The sequence below is a fragment of the Xiphophorus hellerii genome, chromosome 5 (assembly GCF_003331165.1).
Source record: "Xiphophorus hellerii strain 12219 chromosome 5, Xiphophorus_hellerii-4.1, whole genome shotgun sequence".
Taxonomy (NCBI): Eukaryota; Metazoa; Chordata; class Actinopteri; order Cyprinodontiformes; family Poeciliidae; genus Xiphophorus; species Xiphophorus hellerii.
In genome coordinates, this window is record NC_045676.1 from 8,821,569 (window position 1) to 8,848,244 (window position 26,676).

General features: G+C 37.6%; 1 protein-coding gene across 1 annotated transcript; it reads right to left on the minus strand.

Annotated features, from left to right (window-relative positions):
- Window positions 1-1,256: 1,256 nt before the first annotated feature.
- On the minus strand, window positions 1,257-26,676 carry cygb2 (cytoglobin 2). Its single transcript, XM_032563438.1, has 3 exons — window positions 26,049-26,676; window positions 4,669-4,900; window positions 1,257-2,019 (listed from the first exon to the last, which is right to left on the minus strand). Exons 1-3 carry the CDS (start codon window positions 26,234-26,236, stop codon window positions 1,855-1,857), a joined length of 585 nt encoding a protein of 194 aa, XP_032419329.1. The 5' UTR covers window positions 26,237-26,676; the 3' UTR covers window positions 1,257-1,854.

Genomic DNA, 26,676 nt, shown 5'->3' on the forward strand with positions numbered 1-26,676 from the left:
GTTTATAGTTAGTTAAACCAACCAACCAATCTTATTTTAGCTGGTTTTCAGCTGCAGACTGAGTTGGTATTTTAGGTAATCAATTTTATCTGAAATTGATTGATTTTAGACAAAATCTATCATTTTTTTTCTAATTTATCAAGTTAATATTAGAGAAAATTAATCTTAATTTCATCCAAGATTAATTAGATACAATTTTATAAATTTTATCCAATTACTTGTAGATACAATTAATTGCATAAATTAATTTAGCAAATTAAGTCAGATAAATAAATTTTTAAAAAATCTTTTGAAAAGGTTTTTGAAAATCTTTTCCAGGTGAAAAGACTTAAAAACAGTTTTTGGTGCATTCATGAGGACTGCATATTTGTTGTTTTATTGGTGCTGCTTAGCTCAGTGGTAGAGCAGGTTCCCCATAAATGGGCTTATAATAGTCAGTGCAGCCATCCAGGATATGACTACCAGACTTGTATGGTAAATATAGGCCCAAAAACAAATATGTAGAGGTGGGGAAAAGTTTTGGTTAGTTTTCTGGAATGAAAAATAACCTAAAAGCTCCCTTTGAACATTGCCAGTCTGACTTTCTGCGCTATGATTCACAACAGTGAAGCTATTTTTTAAAAATTGGTTATTTCAACATTTTTTCCATTAAATTTTAAATGTAAAAATATTGTTTCAAAGAAACTTGAGTGATGTTTTTTGCCTAGCAATGCTTTAGCCATGCTTAGTATGTTTTCTCTTTAAATTTTTATGTAGTTTGTGTCATTGCCACCTGCTGGTGGATCGTTAGTGAATTACAGCGTTTCTGATTGGAATCCAACAGGCTATACTGACAGTTTTTGTTTTGCAAAATCTGAGGAGAAACATATCTGTCTTAAAAAGACACCAACTCTTGTTGGACTGAATATAGATGCTGTTAAATTGGTGGGGAAAAAAACGTTTGTTGCATGCAGCAAAACTGTGTGCATGGGAAGCCTCTCTTTACAGCTGCTACATGTTTTACATTGTATATTAGATAAGACGGTAAATTCAGAGAGAAAACTCCAATTGTTGCCTAGATTAGTACAGAAAATGCGTGGGATTACCTTGATGTGTGCGTTAGTAGAACATTGATTAAATCTACTCCACTTCATCCCTACCCTGTTTGTGTTGCTACCAAAAAGAAAGAACAAGACTTAAAGTTTTGTAGGTTACATGTCATCAAAAAACAGGATTGAATTGTAACATATAAAATTATTCATCTCACAATGCCAAAATGTTATCAGATACTCTTGCCATTTAATTATAGCCTTCTTTGAGAAGATAAGTCTTCCAGAAAATAAAATATTATTTGAAAAGACAAGATTTGTACATCTGTTTTCATGTTTAACTACATGTGTTTTCATCTAAAGCTTAACAGACCTTGAGATACAGCTAAGACTGACCACCACAGAAATAAGTGAAATCGGAAAGCTTTCAGAGTTGCGTGCCTAAACACGTGGCAGTTCGTTAATAAGAAAGCACTCATGCTACACACAGAGTCATGGTTTCTATGATCTGGAGCAACAGGAGTTACCTGTAGAAGAACTGGATGATGGGTACTAAAAAAACATCCTTTTTTCCCCCCGCTAAGACGCATGTACTAAAACACCACTTACATGAGCTAAGGTGATGTCTAGTTATATCGCTCGGTATCTTGCTGACCTCTGCAGCGTAGCAACAAAAGCTCAGCACCAAAACGCAACCAAAGTGTGGAAGAATGTTGCATGGATTACTGCGTTAATCTGATCCATATCTGTGAAACCAAACTCCCAATCTTTCACACATGCAGCTGTTTATTTCTCCAACAAAAACTTCTATCATCTTCCTGATTTCTCACACTGCTGAGCTGGAGACCTGGAGCCAGCCCACGTCAGTGTAGGCCCCCGTCACATGCCAGTACAGCGCCCCCATCAGTTTGGTCCACACCAACTGCACCTCTGCTGTGAAGAAGTCTGGGAAGTCTTCAGACAGCACCTCTAGGATCACTCCGCTCAGGATCTGGGTGGGACAAAGAGAATGAACAGGTTAGGATACATTTATGGGTTATACAAAACATGTTTACTAAATTTTTTTATAAAATTATTCTTAGATAATGAGATTTTACTGCTCAGTCATTTCTATTTTCATCTCCTTACAGAATAAGCTGCTTGAGGGCGTCTTGTCACTTTAAATCCAAATGAGCTCAACGTTTACACGCCCACATGAAAATGGCTACAAACAGATGCGCAAATATACAACCGTACATCTTTGAAAAGCAGAAGTGGAGCCTCCTGCACAACCAACAACAAGGCAGCAAGTGGTTTCTGCATGGTAAGTCAAGAAAAAAGCACCTGTCTTTTCCAGCAGCCGTTGTACATCACCTACAACAGTAAAACCAGCTGCCCGAATGTGCAGGTGCTCCCCTGGGGTTGCTAAGTAACGGCGCAGTGATGACAAATGTGACTAAACAAATGGGAGGATTTCGAAACAGCTCGTTTTCCAGACACCATAAAACATGAACTTGCTGCCAAAAAATGGCTGGATGTTTTTTTAACATCTGTCTAACTGCTTCTATTGTAGAAACCCAAGTGGAATTACAAAAATGTGCAAAATTTGAATTTTGCATAATAGATCCCCTTATCATAGCCATATTTGATGCCTTGAAATTAGCCTCTGTCTCTTTAAGAAGCTCCTGCCTTGACGCTATCCATTGATGTTGTGTACAGCCGTTCTTAGGAGCATTGTAGTTTGTATGACAAGTTAAGCGGACTATCAATTCCACCAAGTGTTTGCACCAACTGCTGCTGCCGCTAGTCTGATGGAGCTGAGCGGCTCCTAGGAGGAGCGTTGGGAAAACATTCGGTGTTTTGTATTAGCAAGCATTTAGACACCGCAGAATGGTTGCCATGGGAGATTCAAGGATTTCTCAAACATGGATGAAAGAATTAAAGCAACACTCCAGGTATGACGATGATGAGAGAATAACATTATAAGATGATACAAAGCTATATAAAAAAAAGTCGATTTTGCATAATCCTTCTCCTTTAAAAGTGAGGCTAACATCACATTCCCAAACCTTGCTGTTAGGTTAATTTTTGATTCTGCAGTGGGTGTGTGCTGCTGTGATGGATGTTCTCACTCTGTTCACACACACATTCTGCCAAATAGAGAATATAAGAGAAACAGAAACTGCATCTTCTTCTACAATAAAAGCGTCAGGCTTCTGATCTGATTGCATCCACATTTAGATTTTGGAGCAATAGAAATCTCATCACAATACCTGAATAGACTCAATCAATAATTTTCTGGGAGTGATTTTTGTATGGATAATAGCAGCTATTTATGAACAGTTTGTACCATTGTTGTGTTTCTGATCATTATTCCTGGTCTGACTGGACTGGGTTTTTTAACCATCGTGCAGCATAAAGAAGCATCACTAAGCTTTGTTGAGTTATGAGCCATCTCAGATTTTTTTGTCATTTATTTACTAATTACAATAGACAACCTTGAACAAATTTTAAAAAGCAGTAGAAGTGAAAAAGATGCTCTAATCGCAGCTGCATTCCTGATTGAGCTATAAACCGTAGATCTACTAATAAAAGAATATTTCGAAACTTATTTTGTACTTTTCTCCAGAGTTCTGCGTCTAGCAGGTATGCGGTACATTATTATAATATTACCCCAACCATTTTCTCATAATTGCCCAATCTCTGATCAACTGGAGGCTTTCACATAACTCCGAAGCACCTTTTAAACTCTTTAAAGAACATTTATTACTGGAACAAACTTCTGTGAAGCGACTGGCAGCCTCGCTTCAGCTGACCTCCAGGATCATTTACTGTGCTGCAGTAATGCGGAGGAAAAAACCAGCCTGAATTAGGTACTTTTTTTTTTTACCATTTTACAGCTAGAAACATACAGAGAAAAATGCACTTTTTCTTTAAAACTTATCACCCAAGGTTTTCCTCATAACTGCATCTAGAAAGCCAGCACTGGCCTATTAAAGGTGACCTGTTACGCTTCCTTGAACAGGTTAGTTTATGTTTGTGGGCTTTATAAAACATGGTCTTTACAATTTTTGCACAAAATCATTCTCAGATAATTAGATTTCAGCCTGGTCAGTTCTGCCTATTTTGCCACATTCCCCAACTCAACGTTTACACTTACAAAATGGTTGCAAACAGATTCGCCATTATACACCCTAACAGCTTCGAAAAGCAGAATTAGAGCCTCCTCTACAACCAACAAGAACTCACCAAGTGTAAGTCAACAACAAAAACAGTTGTCTTTTCTAGCAGCCATTGTACAGTGAATAAAATCAACTGACCAAACGTTCTGCAGCTCCACTTGGGTTGCTAGGTGATGGGCGAGGCTCAGCTGGGGTTGCTAGGTAACGACACAGTTTCTGTTGATTGTGACTTAACAATCAGAAGGTTTTTGAAAGGGGTAATTCAAACATAAACTTCTTGCCAAAAAACTGCTGGGTATTTTTTTTTCTTGCTCTCTTTTCAGAAGCTGTAGAAACCCAAATGGAAGCATAAAAACATGTAAAAAGTAAATTTTGCGTAATAAAAATAAGTACAAATCTGTAATCTAAAACTGAATGGAGGACAAGTAGGAAGGAAAAGACATTTGGCCATAAGACAGTAATAAAAAGGAAATCTCTACCTTAAAATATATGGGTTCCACTTTGTGTTTGATGGCGTGGGCCTTTCCCACCAGGGCCAGCACCGAGGAAACCTTCTCTGGGTCGTTGAGGTTCTCCACCACAGTGTTGATCGCGTTCATCACCCTGCAGGCATGCTGCCGCAGTTGGCTGCTCTGCTCCATCTCCTCAGGGTCCTCCATGTCTTGGAACTGGCTGAAATACTGCTTTGCAGACGGGAAGTTGACAAAAAACCTGAGAAAAAATAATATTTCATCATGGATAATGGGGGGGAGGGGGTCTAAATAAATAGATTTACCTTTCATGTAAAAGCAAAAGCCTGGTCACACTTTTCCATTCACTCTCATGGAAAAACACCCAAAAACAAAAAATCTTATCAAACACTTTAGTGCAGTTTCTAGTGCAGATATCTTAATAAACTTAAAATAAGACAGAATTAACTTTCAAGTAACTGTTCAGTAGTATTTCTTCACTTATAACAAGACGTTTTCCCATGTTGTAAGTAAAAAAACAAACTAGTACTTTTTGTCAATATTCAGTAACTATTGACTTAAAACTAGAGACCCATCGATCCGATATTAATACCTGTATTGGTCCCAGTATTGATAAAAATTCTAGATCAGGTAACGATGACAATGTGCCTGATCCATAAGGGTTAATCTATTCAGTTTAACTCTGTTTTGTGCTTTATTATTTATATTAAGTTATATTTAGGATTCCTTATTATGCTTTCTGAACCATTTGAAAGAAGGTTTGTTGCAGTTTATTTTTTTACATATTTAATCATGGTAGTCAACCTGTTAATTTCAGTTTTTTTATTATTCACTTTACATTGGCTGTTCTCATAATTGCATCGACTGAACAAATTAAAGTTGTGTTGTTTTTACATGTTTGACCAAGCTTGTGAAGCTATTGGTGTATTTAAGATTGTAGAGCTATAAAATAAAAATTTAATTCAGTACATTTATGTCTGTTTTTGTAAAAAAAACAACAAAAAAGAAGCGTTTTAAGTCAATTCAGCTCTGCTTTTCTGTATTGGATTAGTATCGGCAGAGACTAAACCTCAGATATTGGCATCGCCCGATACTAAATCCTCAGATATTGGCATGGCCCGATACCAAACCTCAGATATTGGCATCGCTCGATACCAAACCTCAGATATTGGCATCGCCCGATACCAAACCTCAGATATTGGCATCGCCCGATACCAAACTTCAGATATCGGTATCGCCCGATACCAAACGTCAGATATCGGTAACGGAAGTGAAAAAAGTGTACTCAAAACAAGCTCCTATGTTTTGCTGAAATGTTACTTGTAGGTTAGTTTTGTCTTATTTCAGGTATTTGCATGAGAAACTAGACCAAAAGAAGATGGCCAAATCAAAGCCCAAAGGTGTGAACATCTACAAAGCTCACAAGGTAATAATCTTTGAGACGTGAGTTGGTCTGTGGGAATAATGATGGCCGTGCTGATGGCAGGGTGTGTTGAACATAATCATTTGAAGCAACTCTGGACTCCAAAAGGCAAAGAGTGATTTTCTTCCTCCTCAATGTTTTTAATACTCTAATTCTGAAAGACACAAATGCTTGAATTATAAATTAAAAGAACAACCCATAAAAGTATTGACTGAAGGAACAAATTGCAGGAAGCTAAAACCTTTAATTATAATTAAATGCTACACAGTCCACAGAAGATAATTGTGAAGCGTCTAGCTGCTCTCTTCACCATAAATCGAAATCAGCGTTTCCCTCCTCTTATCTCGGAGTGCAGTTCAGTAACTTACATGAGTTTTCTTTTTTCTCTGCGAGTGAGTGCGTAATTTGGCTCTGCCCCATCGGTTCAGCAGGAAGTTCCCAACAGAGGCATTTAAAGTGCAGAAGCGCTGATGAGACGGCGTAGTTAAGATTGATAAGACGCTCGCAGCGTAATTGGATGCAGGTGTGCAGAAAGTGGCGTCTAATTTTTGTGGAGTTCCAGTGTGAGAATGCACCGAACAGAATGGCACCACCTATCCAGGATGTATTAGGGAGAATAGTAATAATAATAAAGCTTGAAAGATGTTTGAGTTTTCACCACTGCTCAGAGATGAAGAAAAGAGTTTGGGAGGAAATCAATTTAAAAGTTGAGGAATAATGGCTGTTTTGTATGATTGTTGTGTCAGTACTTAGATAATTAACACCATTGGACTGGTGAACACCAGGAGTCAAAATCTCTCATCAGGCATCCATCCATCCATTCTTACACCTTTGTCCCTTGTGGGGTTGGGAGGTGCTGGTGCCTATCTCCAGCTACGTTCCGGGCGAGAGGCAGGGTTCACCCTGGACAGGTCGCCAGTCTGTCGCAGGGCAACACAGAGACAGACAACCATGCACACACACTCACTCACACCTAGAAAGAATTTAGAGAGACCAATTTACCTAACAGTCATGATTTTGGACTGTGGGAGGAAGCTGGAGTACCCAGAGAGAACCCAGTCATGCACAGGGAGAACATGCAAACTCCATGCAGAAAGACCCCGGGCCGGGAATCGAACCCAGGACCTCCTTATAGCTGCAATAATAACAATAAGACCCTGCTTACAAGGGCTGTAACAATTAATTAGATTAATCGTGATGAATTGATCATTGAAATAATCAGCTTATTTAGTAAAGATTAATAGCTAACTGGAGTATACAGACTTAAAAAAGGCAATATGCTCAAAGAACACACTCAGAGCTTTAAAGAAGCCAGAACTATATAAACATTTTGCATTTAAGATTAAAAAAACAAAACTTTTTTTTACAATGTACGACACTGTACACTGTAAAACATTTGAAGGTGATTTAACTTGATTTAACAATTTAAACCATCCATCCATCCATCCATCCATCTTCTTCCGCTTATCCGAGGTCGGGTCGCGGGGGTAGCAGCTTCAGAAGGGAGGCCCAGACTTCCCTCTCCCCAGCCACTTCTTCTAGCTCCTCCGGGGGAATCCCGAGGCGTTCCCAGGCCAGCCGAGAGACATAGTCCCTCCAGCGTGTCCTGGGTCTTCCCCGGGGCCTCCTCCCGGTGGGACGTGCCCGGAACACCTCACCAGGGAGGCGTCTAGGAGGCATCCTGACCAGATGCCCGAGCCACCTCAACTGGCTCCTCTCGATGTGAAGGAGCAGCGGCTCTACTCTGAGTCCCTCCCGGATGACTGAGCTTCTCACCCTATCTCTAAGGGAGAGCCCAGCCACCCTACGGAGAAAACCCATTTCGGCCGCTTGTATCCGCGATCTCGTTCTTTCGGTCATGACCCAAAGCTCATGACCATAGATGAGGGTGGGAACGTAGATCGACCGGTAAATCGAGAGCTTCGCTTTTTGGCTCAGCTCTCTCTTCACCACGACGGACCGGTACAGCGCCCGCTTGACAGCAGACGCTGCGCCAATCCGCCTGTCGATCTCCCGCTCCCTTCTTCCCCCATTCGTGAACAAGATCCCGAGATACTTAAACTCCTCCACTTGGGGCAGGACACCCCCCCTGACCCGGAGAAGGCACTCTACCCTTTTCCGGCTCAAGACCATGGCCTCGGATTTGGAGGCACTGATCCTCATCCCGGCCGCGTCACACTCGGCTGCGAACCGCTCCAGCGAGAGCTGCAGATCACGATCTGATGAAGCCAAAAGGACCACATCGTCTGCAAAAAGCAGAGATGAGATCCTAAGGCCACCAAATCGGATCCCCTCAACACCTTGGCTGCGCCTAGAAATTCTGTCCATGAAAGTGATGAACAGAATCGGTGACAAAGGGCAGCCCTGGCGGAGTCCAACTCTCACCGGAAACGAGCCCGACTTACTGCCGGCAATGCGGACCAGACTCTGACACCGGTCATAGAGGGACCTGACAGCCCGTATCAAAGGGCCCGGTACCCCATACTCCCGGAGAACCCCCCACAGGGCTCCCCGAGGGACACGGTCGAACGCCTTCTCCAGGTCCACAAAACACATGTAGACTGGTTGGGCGAACTCCCATGCACCCTCCAGGACCCTGCCGAGGGTGTAGAGCTGGTGTAGAGCTAATTATTTAAACCAAATAATTATTTCACAATATGCAAGAAAAAAACTGCAGAGCCACATTTCTCTATTGTTTTACTCACATTATCAAGTTAAAATAACAACTTATTTTACTTTAGAATAATTTAAATTCTTGTTTCAAAATGTATGAACAAAATTTCTGACCTGATGATGAATTTTATTAAACATCGCAATGAATTCAGCTCAGAAACATTTAGTGTGAACAGGACATTATCCTCAAGCTTTAAAATAAACATTTGCCTTAATAAAACACAAGAGTCAGATCAATGTAACGCTCTTCCATCTCAGGATACAGAAACAAGCCGCTAAGCATTCTGGGAAATAGTTCCCACTCCTGTCTTTTTCTTCTTTCAGTTTTTTAAGTGCTAACCTAAAAACTCTAGTTTATTAAACTCTTGGAGGTTTGACAAAATGAATAAAAAGTTAACACAACTTACACAACGTAAGTTTATCTTTCACAAACTCACATTTAGGTTCAAAATCTAAAACTGGATGAATTTATTTGACTTAAAGAGTAGAAGATAGTCGACACAACTAAATGCGGCTCAAATGTTTTATAGTGTAGTAGCATAGAGTTTTAGCTTCACTTGGTTCAAATTCTGGTTCAAAAATAACCAAAAGATTTGCCCTGCATTGTTTTGATTTTAAGTCAAACAGAAAGGGCTGCGTTTTTCACATGTTGATGTTAGAAACATGTTTTAGCTGCAGATGCATCCTCTGCTCCGTTCACTAAAGGAATGCTACAGTGTTGCATTTTAGGCAATAAAATGTTTACTTGCTCTACGGTTCACTTAATATATTAAATGTCCTGTTTTCTTTTTTTTTGTGCTCCCATAAAAAAAAACACCTGGAAAGATGTGAAAAAAGCCTTAAAATACATTCACTCTTTATAGCAGTTCCATAATTAACATGCATCTTTAAGTCCTACAAATTATACCCAAATTATTAGAAAACTTGAATAAATTCAATAAAATAATCCCAACATCTATAAAGCTAATTGTTGGAGATGTGCAGCACAAAGTGGCCTGTTAAAGCTATTCGGCCTCCATAGAAACCATTAGATGTCATCTACATGCCAACTGGTTGTTTGGGAGCCTTGCCAGAAAAAAGCCTTTTTTCTTCTGTTCTACCGTCATAACAACCATAAACATGTTGAGTTTGGTAAACGTTGCCGGCAGTGAGATGAGGCTATGTTCACACTGCCGGTATAATGTTGCAATTTATTTAGCTGGAATCCAATTTTTTGGTTGGTTGTTTACATTAGAGCTTAAATGCGGCCACTATTGGACACCAACGGAAACAATCGATGGCCCCGAAGCGACCCACATGTTCAGAGGAAGATGTGAGGGCGATGTTTATCAATTCTGAATCTTCAAAGTAGCAGAATTATTAATGATTGAATCAACAATGTCTACCATGCCTGTTTGTCTGTTGCAGTACATTTAGTCTCCCTGCTTCCTGCCACCTGTTACACCTCAGTGGTGTAAATTTTAGATAAATGTGACATGACTGGGACCAGGCTGCTTAACAAAAATCTGCATTTGATCATTAAATCTTGCAGAGGTCACATATCAGGGTATCTGCAGGTTTAATAAAGTCAAATTTAGGACTTTTTAAGACCTTTTAAATGCCAGCTTGAATTAAATTTAAGATCAAAAAGCTGTAGATACACAGGGTTGTTGTGGGAACTTGCACCATTACAGTCCAGCATGGCAAAAACAGAAATCTGGCTTTGTGCTAATGTGAGAGATAAAAAAAAGAACTAGATAGCAAGGGTATACTAGTAGCTAGTTATTGATAGCCTCAACTGCAATTATGCTACAGAATGCTATGAAAACATTTGCATGTGATTCAAACATTTGACAGACAGAAAAAAAAGAATCTATTTAAGGCCAGCTAACATTCATTAATTAAATTCAAGACATTTTAAGGCCTTGATTTTCAGTATAAGTTTAAGACTTCTTTAAGGATACGCAAACACCCCATATATGTGCATTTTTCCACTTTTGCCAGGCTCTAGTGTAAAAACAAATGATAAATTTGTCAGGTATCTTGGATAAAAATATAAAGCATATGACCTAATCAATACAGAAATGGTTCACCAGACACATCATCAACCTTCTTCCATTTCCAGTTCAGTCCCTGTAGACTTAAATGCATAGGAACAGGTGATATGATCTTAACATTAATCATAATAGTTTGTTTTGTTTTATTCTGAAGATGATAAATTAGGCATTAAAAATGTACCAGTCTTTTTGTCTGAAACTCTTAGAGCATCTTTCTCTAAAGAAAATGTGCATTCTTCAACCAATTTCAACAATTCATATATCAAAACCGTCAACTTCTTCTGGAGACTTCTGCTATCTTTTGGTGATTTCAGTTTTTATATATTAAAAAAAATTAATTCTAACTTTTATGGATATTTCAGCCCCATAAAAAAACACATTGAAATCCTTCAGAATTCCACTAAATTCAGCTAAATTCAGCTAAGTCTTTGTGCTCTTTGACCGCTTGCCACTTCTGCCTGCTTCTGCCTAGAAACTCCATTCAACTTTTAAACAAATCAGAAGATGTCAAGCTATCTTCAAATGGTTCAGCCTTTTGATATCTCTTACAGTTATTCTAAAATCACAATTTAAGTCTTATGCAAATGTTTGCCCGTTTTCAGGTTTACAATGTAATCCAATGGCGGAATTCTTCAACTGACAGAGTGCGCACTCTAGTAACTGACACCTTTTCAAGCTTCTTAAACAAAATGCTGCTGTTCTTACATACTTCACGCTACAGAAATAATTTATGCATCAAAACGTAGCCACAGGCGTCTACTTTCAGGAAATATGAGCGTCATTGGCGTAGGTTTTACGACTTTCTTTACAACACTCCGTGAACGCAAGCATGTCACTCCTGCCCCCATTGGGAACCATATTAAATATAGGGTGCATTCAGACCAACCCAGGATTTAGAGTCCTGAATCAGACTCTTAATCCGTTTGTCCAGAAAGTCCGATTTTTTGGGGAAGTCAGAATGCAAAATTGAATTCCAAAATAGACTTAAAAAGCGAAGTCCGATCTGCCTTAAAACCTAGGTCTCGGTCCGGTTGAAGTAGACTCTAAAACGGTCTGAATGCAACCTGACTAGAGATCGTTCCAAAAGCAGGAAGTTAGCAACAGTGCAGGACATTCTGGTCAATATATTACTCTGCTCTGCGGGTTAGCGAAGATGTGTCGATTGTCATGGCAACTGGTCTGCGTGCCGATACAGAAAGCGAGGAAAAGCAGAATATAAATGGTTTAAAGTTGTTTTACTGTTTATCAGCTTAAAACCCATTGCTGTGGCGCTCTGCAGCTGCTGTAATTTTTAAACCTTTAATAAATTACAAAAATGGGACTAATTGCCTCGGTTGTTTGAACATTTAATCATCAAATAGGATGACATATTTCATATGTCCCTTATATAAAATATATGAGTGATGGTTTGTTACATTTTTATAAACTAATAAAATTAACAGCAGCAATTATGTAATTATTCACCAATATAAAAGAACAATCTTAGTCCTCTCTTGCATCTTGATAGAAACCAAACTGTTTATAGATTTATATCAAAAGAGAATACTTACAAACATCAGCAATTTTCTCAGCTTTAATTTAAGCCATGTTTATAGAAATCGGGTAAGAAATAAAGGCGCTGCAATCATTTTGTGACAGATTCCTGCTCATCCCGCATTGGAACAGCTTGGTTTAGTGGACAGACTCACCGCTCAGTAACGGCACCTGCAGGAGCGTCGCTAGCGTTAGCGGCTAACAGGCAATGTCCAAACCAGTAATGTATATGAATGAAGAAATCCTACAACCGCTAAAATCTGACACCACTCCGTTTTTGATTACTTTTTGTGAAGAAGGAAATTGCGCTGGTTAAGAGATGATGTGTCAATTCCTTCAGTAGATCTTGGTGCAGCGCCACCACAGGCGACGGGGGGGAACAGGTTTTCAGTTAGTTTTAGTCGTTTGACACAGAGCAGGTTGAATGCAAACTACAGTTCTGAAAATGTAACAAATGTTGCAATTTTAGACCCCAATCAAACCGAATCTACCCGACTATCCGGTCTGAATGCACTTATCGTCAGCGCTAGCTCTCTCTTTAGCATCTTGTGCAGCATTCATTCAGCAGATTAGCATTGAATGAACCTCTAATAATGGGAGGTCTGAAGGCAAAAAGAAGTTCCTCAATTCAACCCACTAGTCCAGCCTTTCAAAGCAATCCCACTTCCTTATGTGGCCTTGGGAGAATATTACTCAGCCTCTTTTGTTCCACCGTATCTGGACTGTGTTTAAGGTCCTGCTGGCTCTTATAAAATACTTTATGTGCATATATAGGGAATTCCATTTGTGAACCACCCTGGTAGATGGGAGCAGAGACATAAACAAGGTTGGAATGGTTGGACGTAAAAAATTTTAATTGATTTGAGCTTTAAAACGTTCATTGTTTACAACAGCTCAGCAAGCAGGGTGAGTTAATGCAGAGGTGTCACGGGAATTTCCACGATCTTTCTTTCAACACTCAGTGGGAAGCCGAGCTGACAAAGTGCAAAGTCTTTTGCAACAATCACAACATCACAAGTTTATAAATGAAACCAAAAATAAAATCAAGTTTGGTAAAATTAATAATACAATTATAAAATTTGCAGAAAATACCGAAAAATAAAAATATGAATAAAAAACAAGACAAGCTTATTGTCAGCTGCAGCAAATTCTGACTGGTGTTTTCTCCTAACTTTTACTGTCACCATTTTGCGGATAAGAGGATTATGGAGTGCCGTAATTTTCTGACAGATGACATAAATTGCTTGTGTGGGGGGAAAAAAAATAAATTTCAAAGATGGTAAATAGATTCACAAAGATAAAGATATTATACCTATAATTTCAGTATGTTTTAGTTAGTTTTATAAATGCACAATATGGTTCTAGTTAATTGTGGTTTTTCCCCATTAATTACTGTTTTTATTAATTTCAGAAAATGTTTTCTCAATTTCAGTTTTTGTTCTGCTCACACCCTACCCCTTTCTCTCTACCATTAATGCTCAGGCTAGTTAGCATGGCCACCGCTTTATTATAGCTTTAGTTTTCTATAATAAACTTCCTCAGCTCAATACATTTATAAACAAACTTCCCACACAGGTGGTTCTATTCTGATCCGATTTAAATCTTATCAGAGGTCCAGGAAAACTGGAGCTGGTCGTGCAGCAATGGTCCACAGGGGCCCTGCTTCACCACATCTGCACCCGGGATCCTGGGTCGTTTCAGCTTTGCTCTTTCAGCTGTCACATCACAAGCTCACTCTGCTCCTCGGTGACGGAAATAAATTAAAATATGGAGAACTTCTTGTTCAGCTTTGGCAAACATGAACACTAACTCGCTCGCTTCAAAAAAGATGTCTTCTCTGAAGTCTGCGGTGTGTTTTAGGTGTCTCGCTTCTTGCTTTGGGAGTGTTTCATCTCATGTGGCCAGGATGTGACTTATAAGGGAAAAAAATAGCACACACTGTAATAGTATAACAGAGAAAATGGTTTGATATCTGAGCATTGAAATGCTCCACTAGAACTAAATGAAGCGAAAATGCTGCTGCTGTGTTTGGATTCTGACTGGAAAGAGTCTGGATAAAATAACACACTGGTTTAAAGCTACTTTAAAGTCTCATTAATCATAAAATACTCATTTAACAACCACAAAAGTAGAACTACACAGCGGAATAGCATTTGTTTTACTTTGTTGTGTCTAAAGGAATCACTTTGAGTTGTACTGGTGCATGCAGCAGGAGTTTGACTTTTCCATCTTTTAGCATGTTACGACTACAAACTTTATTGTATTTTAAGTTTTTTGTTCTAGTTTGTTTAGGGTCTATAAATGGCCTTTATAACAGTCTTTTCCAGAGCCAGGAGGAGTGTCTTAGCGCTTTCAATCAACCTCGTATACGCGCTGTTGGTGGAGAAAGAACTCATCATTATAGGAAAACCATTTATCCGCAGTCAGCGGTGGACATGCTAACTAGCCTGAGCATTAATGGTAGAGAGAAAGGGGGAGGATGTGAGCAGAGCATACACAAGAGTGACTGGCAGCGCAGCCCTAAGGCCCTCCTGCAGGCTTTGATTGGTGTATTTCTGTAGATGACAGCAAGTCTATTGTTTTTTTCAGATTATCTGCCTCTGTCGTGACGTAGCGATACTTTCAGCAAATATGCAAACATTACTTTTTGTAAAAGTTACATACGGCAGCTTTAACAAAAGAAGAGCAACAAATCCTGTTTGTTTCATTTTTATAACTGTTCATGCTTAACTCATATAATAACAATAACTCATAGCTAATTTTTTAACAGGAACAAAAACAAGCTGGTCATTTCGGCTCAGTTTTTGGCCTCATTTGGCTGCTGCAGATTACATTTTTTATTTTCTAAACAGTTTTCATGTTTCATCAAACACACTGAGGTCAAAGCATCAAGTGCGTTTAGATATTCCCAACTAAACCGAAGAGTTGATTACGCCTTTGCAGATGCTGCTGCCTCATTGTGTAATAATTTACACGTCTACATAAAACCAGTTTAATGCTTTGAATTTCTCAAGAGGCTATTAAAGCAAAACCTGCAGTCTGTGGCGGGTACAGCTTTTTATATTTGTGTGTGTCTCTTAAAGCGTGCATTTATTACTTAACTTGTCGTTATTTATCTTAATGTTGCCCTTTCGTGTATCTTTTTACTGTTTCACAACCTTTTATAGCCATGAACCTGATTTTGTTGAGTCATTAACGTTTTCTGCAGTTTTCTGAACAGATACAGTCTTGCATTTGTTTCATTTGCAGAGGAGAAGACAAAGGAGAAAAATATATACTGACTGACTTTTCTCCACAATCCTTAAAGCCATCTTCCACATAGTAGTCGCTTCACATAATAGAAGAAAATCTTAAGATATCGGACTATTGTTTCTACAGAAGAACAGATCCCATGAAATCTGATATATTATCAGTAAAAGTTCTGGTTGGTGGTTCTCGCTCTCAATAGTCTGTAGGTCAGGTTTAGCCACTGTGCAGCTAATAAAAACAAAAACACAGGCATGAAAGGATCATTGTGAAGCTCATTTTTGATCTTGAAAACATAAACACAACTGAAAATGTGGGCAGAAACTGCAGCAGTTTAACTAATGTTGCCTTTCTGGTCCATTTGGATGAGTCTGTACAAAACCAGCAACACTAATATGTAAAAGAAATTAATAAAATATATAGTAACCTATCACAAAAGCCTTTATTCATCGTAAATAAAGGAGAACAGACAGTGAACCACTAGAAGGTTTAAAATTATTAATATTAAATTATATTTTAGTAGTTTGTGTGTGATTACTAAAGCAAATTTCATGATGTTTTAATTGTCTGTACATTCTAATTATTGCTTTATATGCTGTACGTTGCTGATCTCCCTCAAAAAAGATTGTATTTCAAGGGATTTCCTGGTAAAATAATAGTTAGATAAATAAATAAAAAATAATCACACCGACAGCAAAATAATGGTTTAAAACTGAGAAAAATAATCAAACATAAAATCACTCATAGATTAAGAAGGAAATATTGAAGATATATGTACATTTCAAAAGGAGAAAAATAAATAAAATCTATTAAAATACTAACATTAAAACCATACATTATAAAAAATATACAAATTATATCACTAGATATCTAAATACCCCCTTCATTTACCCTGATCTTACTATTTTGGTTTTGTTGACACAAGTTCAGCTGAAACTTAGAGGAGGTATTTAATAAATAAAGTTTCACTTCTGTTTTGTTTTTTATGATATTATCTTAAGATCAATTTTAAAATGGATATTTAACCAATACAGAAACTTTAAAATTTGTTTTATGTGAGCTTTCTATCAGGCTCTAGTAAATAGTTTTGAAGTAGCTGAAATGTAAATTAGAAATTAGTCTGGAAAGAATAAATTTTAAGAAGTAAAGCTAGTAGTCGCCAATTATTTGCATGATTAGATATATGATTTAACTACAAAATTTGCTCTAATTGAGTCTCTGAGCTCATTATTTGTTCTGTTTCTTATTAAAAATAATTATTACAGTATCAAAGCCAGTTTCACGTTTTGTTTTGTGAAGTGGGGTTGGCTCATTTGATAAAACTAATTTAGTAATAATGGTGCCTATGCGCGGTTTTAATGAACAATAATGTCACTTTTTCACTAAAGCAGGAACAGCAGAAAAAAAAACTGATTAAACGGAGTAACAGAAGAGCCGGCAGATAAAGAGGCATGAAAGACGCCGCCGAAGTGCCAACGCCTGTTGCTGTCATTGACAGATAAGACCGCAACACACACACACACACACACACACACACACACAGGATGCTCTCTGCCCCGTCTTTTCACTCACTCATGAATTCTCATCAACTCAAACTGGAAATCAGTTTGCCTCAGTACCATCGGTCTCCTTGACGACGACTCGCTGTCCATTTTAACAGGTCCTTGAATATTGTGAAGCGGCAGTATTTTAGCTGTGGATATTTAAGCTGTTAACATTTTTAGTTTTTTATATAAAAAGCCAACAGGAAGCACACTTTGTAAAGCAAAAGAGACACAAACAGTACTCTCTGCTACTGTTGACAACTTTTATTGCATTTATTTTAGTAAGTGTGAGGATATGTTTTTTTTTCTGTGTTTATTTAGGTTTCTGTGTTCAGTTTTGTCTCCGTGTTTCCTGTCTACCCCTTGATTGTCCCTCGTTTCCCTTGATTACCCTCCTTGTGTATTTAATCCCACCTGTGTTCCCTGCTCCTTGTCGGATCCTTGTTGCGTCTACCCTGTCTGAAGTCGTGTTTATTTTCAAGTCGTTTCAGTTGCTACCAGTGTGACAGCTCCTTGCCTCTTCTCACCTGTGCTGCCTGAACTTTGTATTTACTCTTAGATTCATTAAATCATCAAACTAAGCTGCTGCTTCACATTTCTGCTTCTGGGTCCATAAATCATGACAGTAAATACTGCTTAAATAATTAAAATGATGATAATTTTACATTCTAATCAGTTAGTCATGCTTGTAAATATGTGAATTACATTTTGAACTGAACCCTCTTTATTTACCCTGATCTAACTATTACAAATAACTTACAAGTTCAGCTGAAACTTAGAAGAGGTATTTAATAAAGTTTAATTTTTGTTTTGTTTTTATTGATTTTATTATTTTGGTGGCAGACCATTAAAACTAAATATTTTTTAAAAGTTTTAAAGTGTATTCTTTCACTGGAGAAAGTAACTTTTATATTTCTGAAGAAGATTCAAATAGAAACAAATTAGTTCAACTAGAGGTGTGTAGAGTCCCCAAATACATGTACTCAAGTAAAGAAAAAAGCACCACTTCAACATAATCTTACTCAAGTAAAAATAAAAGTAGCCATCCAAGAAATCACTAAAGTAAAAACAAAACAGTATTTTGTAAAAAGGCTAAGTACTCAGTAACTTATGAAATCACATTGAACATTTTAAAACGATTCCATCAGACAGATAAAATACTATTACGCGAAAGTTCTGCTGTTACAAGGACTAAAATTAAAAAAAGAATATATATATATAAGTTCTGTTATGCTGCTCTTGACAGTTGGTGGTTACCATAGTAACCGGTAACAGACAGCTCGTCCTTTTTTTCTGTTGCCGTCGGTAACTGTGTGGCACATGCTGCTGGAAAGTTAACCCAGCATTTGATTTCTTCTTAGGATAAATACAGAGAACCTGAACGTGTGTGTTGTGAAGTCGACCTATACTGCTCTGGAAAACATTAAGAGGCCACAGAATGATTATTTTATTTTTTTACTTTTTATAGGTATATCTTTGACTAAAATGAACATTGTTCTTTTATTCTACAAACTACTGACATGTCTCCAAAATGCCAAGCAAAGATTTAGTATTTATTAGCAGAAAATGAGAAATGGGCAAAATAACAAAAAAAAGATGCAGTGCTTTCAGACCTCAAATAATGCAAAGAAAACAAGTTGATATTACTTTAGAAACAACAATACTAATGTTTTAACTCAGGAAGAGTTCAGAAATCAATATTTGGTGGAATAACCAGGAGGCGTTGTTTATTTCCCTGAGTTTGTACCCTGGGAAATGGCACCCTGGGAATGAGCCACAGAGCTAATTTTTCCTCCTCAATACATATAAAGTTGAAATAATTTGTATTCATACACTCAAAATATCATCAGTTTTGCCTGTGGAGGGATCAGCGCCTCAGAGTTTTAATCAGTACCAATCAAATCCGTCCCAATCAGAATCAGTGCTTCTGTTCTTTAAGAAAAGCATAGAAAGACTAAAATCCAAAAATCACTGGTCTTTAATCCCTTTAATTTGTATGTTTACATATACTGAAGGTTTTTTATTATCATTTTGGGAAAACCTTTTCACATTCCCCTATCTCCTGGCTTAATGCGCACCAGGCTCAGTTATCTCAGGAACTGGACAGGATTTGGAAAAAGCAATGAAAAGACACATTGTTGCCGGGGAAAATGAAGGACGCTCAAGCTGCCATTGATAACATTTATCAGCCAGCATCACCTGCATTTGTGGGGTAGCAAGAGCCAATAAGGAGTATAGAAGGGATTACAAGGATTAGTGGAAGCAAGAAATCTTATGGCTGTCATCAAGCCGCCTGCATTTGGTCCGTCTGTCCATCCGTCCACCGAAGCTGCACTGAAAAAATCTTACCAAGTATTTTTGGTCTATAGTTTCGACTGCAAATACACTTCAAATAAGACACAAATAACTTATAAGTAACTTTTCAGCAAGATATATCGGCTTGATTTGAGTCAATAATCTCCACAGTAAGATTACTTTAAAACAAGACATTTTTCCCAGATCATGTGTGAAATAATCTGCCATCAGAACTGGTATTTTTTCAGAAATATTAAGGAATTATTGATTTAAAACAAGCTAATATCTACAAACAACAATATCTACTGTATATGTTACTTCTAAACTGTAAAGCATTTGAGCCACATTTAGTTGTGTCTACTATCTTCTACTCTTTAACTCAAATAAATTTAGCCAGTTTAAGATTTTGTACCTAAATGTGAGTTTATGATAGATAAACTTACAGCAGTTATGTTAACTTTTTATTCATTTTGTCAAACCTCCAAGAGTTGAATAAACTAAACTTAGGTTGACACTTTAAAAAACTGAAAGAAGAGTTCATATATTTATGAACTTTGTGGGTTTCACTTAATGCTACCTTTGTTTTAGGTAATGAGAAAAAGCTTTCATTAACACATTCGTCCCTTCTCAGCTGCATTTTTGCATTCTGCATTTTTCTGCTCCAACAATACAGATGAAATCACGTATTTACATACACAGAATGAAAAGATACAATTCTTTTCTCACTGTCGGAAGTTAAATCAGGCCAAACTTTTCTTGCTTTAGTTTATTCAGCTGATCAGTATGCAGGATAACTGTCTTTTAATCTGTAGGAGTTGAGTTCATCCTTTTGACTTTTCTTCTACAAGCTTTTGATAGGTTAATATCCGCCGGTAGAGTAAACTGTATGTTTTTGAAAATCTCAACTTCTAAACATTATTTTGTTAGACCTAGAGCATGTCCTAAACTCATGTTTTATTGCCTCAGATTAACCTTTTATCTCAAATTACAGCAGCTGTTTTCCATTGCTTCACTTTCAAGCTTTTATTTCTGGTTGTTGGTTCATTTTTCACCATTTTTTGGTTGAAATGCAATAGTTTCAATAGTTTATATTGCATTCTGGTTCAGTGATGAGACATATTTTTTTATTCTGCATCATCTGCAACACACCTTGCAGTTTGAGAAAACATGACACTATTTGCCCACATATGTTTAGCAAATCATCCAGATTTGCAGCTAAACAAACCCCAGGAGGTTTAAAGCTTTGCTCTATGGTGCGTAGTGGTGGAATGATTGAAATTCATTTGATTTTCCTGCCTGGGCTTCCTGCAGGCGGCCAGTGGTTCTGTCCATCTGTGGTTCGGTCAGCCGTGGCTTTCTGCAGAATTAATTTAAGTATGTTATTATTCCTGGGCCAATAATTTTTATTGCAGTGGTCATCTGGTTTACAGATCAAAATATTACTAAGTAATTTTGGTCTAGTTTCTAGTACAAATATCTTAGTACATTTGAAATAAGGCAAAACGAACTCACAAAATTTGTCTTATTTCTTGCTGAAAAGATATCTTGCTATAACCTTTCAGCCAGATATAGCAGTTTGTTTTAAGTCAATAATTCCTTAATATTGATGAAAAAGTAGCAGATTATCTTATAATGGAAAAAATGTCCAGTTATAAGAAAAGAAAATTTGCTAGAAAGTCTGGTTTCTAAACCAAATATCTTATTACACTTGAAATAAGACAAAGCTAACTTAGAAGTAAATTTTCAGCAAGATATAAGAGCTGGTTTTAAGTTATTTCCTTAATATTGCTAAAAAAAACTATTAGTTCCAGTGCAAGTTATTTAACTTTGAATGGAAAAAATGTCTTGTTTTAAGAAGAAGAATTTGCCAGAAACTATAGTTTCTAGTGCAAATACCTTTCTTTTGTCTTATTTCAAATGTACTAACTTACAAATAATTTTTCAGCAAGAAGCATGTTTTAAGTTAATAATGCCTTAAAATTGAGGAAAAAGTACTAGTTCCATTGGAAGATTTTTTTTCTGTTATAAGTGAAATAATCTGCCAGAAATATTAGGAATTATGGACTGAATAAAGCATTTAGATCTTGCTGAAAAGTTACTTGCAAGTTAGTTTTATCTTATTTCAAGTGTACTAAGATATTTGCACTAGAAACTACAGTAGACCAAAATTCCTTTTTTTTGTTTTTACAGTGTATGGCAAAAATCTTGGAGGTATTTGTAGGAGTGCGGACAGCAGGGTTGGAGCAGATGAATAGTTGGCTTTAACAAAATTCACTTTTTCTTTTCTGTGCTTGACGCTTTACTTTTCATAGTTGATCATAGTGTTGAAAATTTTATCCATGACTTTCTATTTCTTAGATTTTAAATATGACTAAGCACAGAGGCACAATTGTCTAAAACCATTTTTCAAAATGGGAAAGACAAAAGAACATGGTACTCAAACAAAGAAGATAGCTGGTAAGTCAGAAAAGACCATAGCAGTCGGATTACAACCAGTGAGGAAGATGCTGAAGAATGTAGAAAAGAAAAATACCAAATCTCCCCTTTTAGAGAAACTTATTAATTCATCTGGATACAAAGTTTCCATAACAACCATTTATTTTAAGGCTTGAGAAAGTCTGCAGGTTCAGGGTCTTCTGTGTACCATTCAGTAACTCATCAGGGAACTTATTTTGAAAATATCTTACTTACATGTAAATTAATTTCTATTCTTGATGTGTCTATACTTGGCATTTCTTGAGATATAAAGAACTGTGAGCCTGTACAAATGTTGCTTTTCAGTTTGGGCTAAAAGGCAAAGCAGGACTGGTTTTGTCAAATTGCTGTAGGGCCTACCTAGGTTAAGGTGGGCTCTACAGCTATACAAAATATGCTCATTACAGTTTTTGCACAAGATTATTCTTTGATAATGAGATTTTAGTCTGCTCAGTACCGCCTATTTTGACCTCCTTTCAGGATGAGCTGTTTTAGGGCATCTTGTCACTTTAAATCCATGTAGGCTGCTACTGGCCACGCCCCCAAGTCAACATTTAAACTTGATTGTGAAAATGGCTGCAAACAGATCTGGAAATACACAAACATACATCTTTGAAAACACAAGTAGAGCCTCCTGTACAACCAGCAAGAATGCAGCAAGTGGTTTCTGGATGGTAAGTCAACAATAAATGACTTGTCTTTTCCATCAGCCATTGTACAGCACAGCTGATCAAACTTGCTGCAACTCAGCTTCGATTGCTAGGTGACGGGCTTCGCTTTGCTTGGGTTGCTAGGTAACACCACAGTGCCCTTCAAATGTAACTTAACAATCAGGAGGTTTGTGAAACAGCTCATTTTCCAGACACCAAAAAAAAGAAAAAAAACTTATTGTCAAAAAAAATGCCTGCTTGTTTTTTTAAGCATTTGGACTGTTTTTAGAAGCAAATGGAAATACAAAAACATAATTTAAAAAAGTAATTTCCTCGATCAATAAAGTATAAAGTACATGCTAAAAATGATATTAGTCTCCTTTGAATATAAATGAATGGAGCAGAAAATTCAGAAGAGCTCCTCCTCTCCCATAGAAAAAGGCTGTGATTTTTTTTACTTTGTGAAAACAGAACCTTAAAGAGTGTCATGCATCAATGTCAGTAAGCACTGCTGCTTTTATTTAGAACAATTTGCAAGTTTTTTTTATGTTTACAAATCTCTTTTAACATAAACCCAACTATGTTAAAATGTTGCCTTATTTTTTTTTTATTCACAAAATTATTTTATGCATTTTTAAACAAAAATAAAATAAAAATTTGCTACCCAAATGTAATTTCAACTGAGAATTTTGGCTAATGTAGCAAAAACTACTGACACCACTGACATAGATAAACAAAAACTGAAGAAAACACCAGGGCTGCACCAATAAATCAGCCTGGATTTCCTTCATTTTGGGTAACAAATACGTAGATAAAGACCAGGACTTTTGGAAAAGATGAGTGTAAAATGTAAGTATTTGGAAACCAGAGCCGGGGACATTTAGCAGCATCATAATGGCAACACACCTGTAAATCCCTCATGGATTGTCTGAGATATGGAGGGATTATGTAAAATTTACTTTTTTTTTAGCTTTATATTGTGTTATGTTATTCTCTCTTTAAAAAAAATACACCTAGAGTGTTGCTTTGATTCTTTTACACATGTTGAAAAAAATTTACAAATAAATTACATGATTACATAACAGATTCAGGCAGAAGAAACAACAAAATAACTGCACATCCAGACAATGCCACTACATATCCAGGAACGTCACTAAAATCGCCAAACAACAGAACGCCTGGGCCCAACAAACCCCTGGCCACCCACAGGAAACTGGAATTTCATAACAAACATGTCAGATTCCCTTTAATGCAGCGTTTCTCAAACTTTTTAAGACCAAGGATCATCTAACTAATTTTACAAACAGACCAAATAACTTGAAACTGACCCACAATAACACAGCATGCCACGACAATACCATAAGTTCCAAAAGTGTGGATTTTAAGCTTTCCAGTAATGCCAAACACATGGAAATCAAAGAAGTTGTGTTGTGTGCATTAATAGCATTTTAGGGGTATTTTATAGTCTAGAAGCATAGTAAAAGAAAAATAAACTTAAGCTGCTTTAGCAAAACCAAAAATTATCTTTTGCACTACTAAATATAGAAATTATCCACCCATTTCTATCAGTTGTATTTATTCGCCGATTAATTCATGTTAAATTAAATAAAAATAAAACAATTGTTGATGTGCGAGCTGAAAATTCTAAGCAAACAAAAACGTAAAAAATAAAGAACAGTTCTCACCAACTGAGACTTGAGTCCTACCGTTCAAGACCAAGAGCCGTTCAAAAGAATCAAATCACTAGTAAACGACATCTCAGTAGGTATGACTTAGCTTCCTCCGATCATATAAATTGTCTTGGCGTTTTTTTTTTCACCGGTATCTTCGGTTTTTCTTTTGAGTGACCCAGTTTTAAGCCACTTATCCATTATTATTTTTAACCACAATCCTTTAGTAAGCTAGTTGTGGCGTCGCACTTTGAGCTGACGTCACGGCAAACAAACTGACGTTTACATGCAGTACCTCACGGACCACTAGGGGGCGACCGCGGACCACCGTTTGAGACAGACTGTGAAGCGAGATTTGAATGAAACTATTCCTAAAGGTCAACTTCTTCCAAAACGTTAGTGAGGTAAATGTAACAGACAGAGTATGTAGCGACTAGGGGCGCACTGATTGCAGTTTTCTGGTCGATCGCTGATTACCGACCTTTAAAAATCCTGACCTGCTGATTCTGATTTTGGTCATACCAATTTTTTTGTCTGAAATGTCACGAAATGTAACAAGAAAGCCACTGAGTTGGTAACAGTGGAGTGACTATTGCTAACTGCAAACGTACAGATATAACCTGATGGGTCAGTCTGTCAGTCAGACCTCTCTAACAGGAAAGCAGAAGATAACGGTTGATTTTTAATCCTTTGCTGAGGAAGAGAAGATCAGCTTCACATGTAAGTATCGGCCAACATTGATCTTCCAAAATTAAGAAAATTGGCACTGATAAATCAGCTCACCAATAAATCGCTGCAACCCTACTTAAGACAACTCTTTTTAGCAAAATCTTTTATCATTTTCTTAGATATTAGCTTTATTCTCTTTTATTTATTAATTATCTTTTATTTATGTATTAATTTAATTATTTTTATCAACTGCAATTCCTTGTTTTATTTTTGTTCTTTAATATTTAAAGATATAAATGGCAATATAAATAAAATCTGATATGAAAATGAAATAAATATGAAAGAAACATAACTAATAAAAGAAGATGCATTTCTGTATCGCTTAGTTCATTATTTTGAACCCGGTTCCCTTCAACAGGTTTTCTTCCTGCTAAATCTTCATCATGTGCCAATAAAATTTATGGAAAATTAAATTTTCCATATTTAGTAGTGCAGAAGATAATTTTTTGTTTTTGCCAAAGCAACTCAAGTTTATTTCTATTTTTTTTTTTACTATGTGTAGTGGAAAAATTAAAGTAAGGTCACACCTGCTAGTTGTATTGCTATATGTTTATTCTAAGTTCTTGTATATTCCCACCAAGTTAAACTATTTTGGTTACATGTACAAGGTTGGATGTTGTTTTTCAAAGCTGCATGGGAACCAGTCTGTTTCCCATGCTTAGGATCCCTTATCCCTTTGTATAAAACTCATGTGTTGTCTCTGCCTGGCAGAGCTTTTCATCCAGACCTGCTTCATTACTGATTGTCCTCCAAGCTCTCTGTATTGTGCACAATACATGAATAAACCTGACTGAGTGATTTCACCTGAACAGTGCTTGGAAATAGTTTTTTTTTCCACGACACTATGCTTATAAATTACAACAACGAAAAACATTAAAACAACACAACTTCTTTTTTGATTTCCAAGGAAATCGGTGCAGTCCTACTAACTACCCAGCTCTGGATCTGACGATTAGTATTTTTTATTCCCATTAGAGGCTAAGTACAGTAAATAAGGCTCATCTGCAAATTATACTTCCAAACCAAATCAGCACAAAGATTGAAGTAGTGAAGTAAAGTCGTAAATGGGAGTTTTCATCTTTGTTGTAATTAAAGCAAATGCAGGCTTTTCTTACCGGATGAGCACAGAAACCCCCACATCCTCACAGTTTTTGTAGACGTGCCCCCACGTGTCCTGGATGATCTCCCGCTCCGAGTCGGACAGCGGCTCCGTGCGCTCCGGACGGTCCTCGCAGTTGCCCCCCTGACCCCCCAGCAGCTGTGGAGGCGGCGGAGGCGGCGGCGGAGACTCCCTCCGAGACATCCTCCGGCGGCGCAGCAGCCCGGAGTCTCCAAGCAGCGCCCGGGGGAGGTAGGGAGTCAGGGAGGGGGGGAGGGAGATGGAGAGCTGAGACCCCACGGTGGGAGCTGGGAGGAGAGTCGGGGTGAGAAGAAGGAGCGGAGGAGACGAAGAGGAGGAGGAAGAAAAGGGGAGCCAGAGAGAGCTCACAGCCAGAAAGAGGAAGGAGGAAAAGAAGCTCCTGGTCTCCCAGCTGCCACCCAAACAGCTCCAACTCTCTCTCCCTGGTCTCTCCAACTAACTTAATCCCTCCACCTCTCTTTCCTGTCTCCCTGCGTCCCGCAGTGAGGGAGATGCTGGCTGATGCTGCTCTCCCGTCACTTCTCCTCTGCCTATGATCCCCCGCTCCTGCTGAAGGAGGCGGCTGGAGGGACCTGAAGGAATGAGAGCAGGGTCGGGAGGGA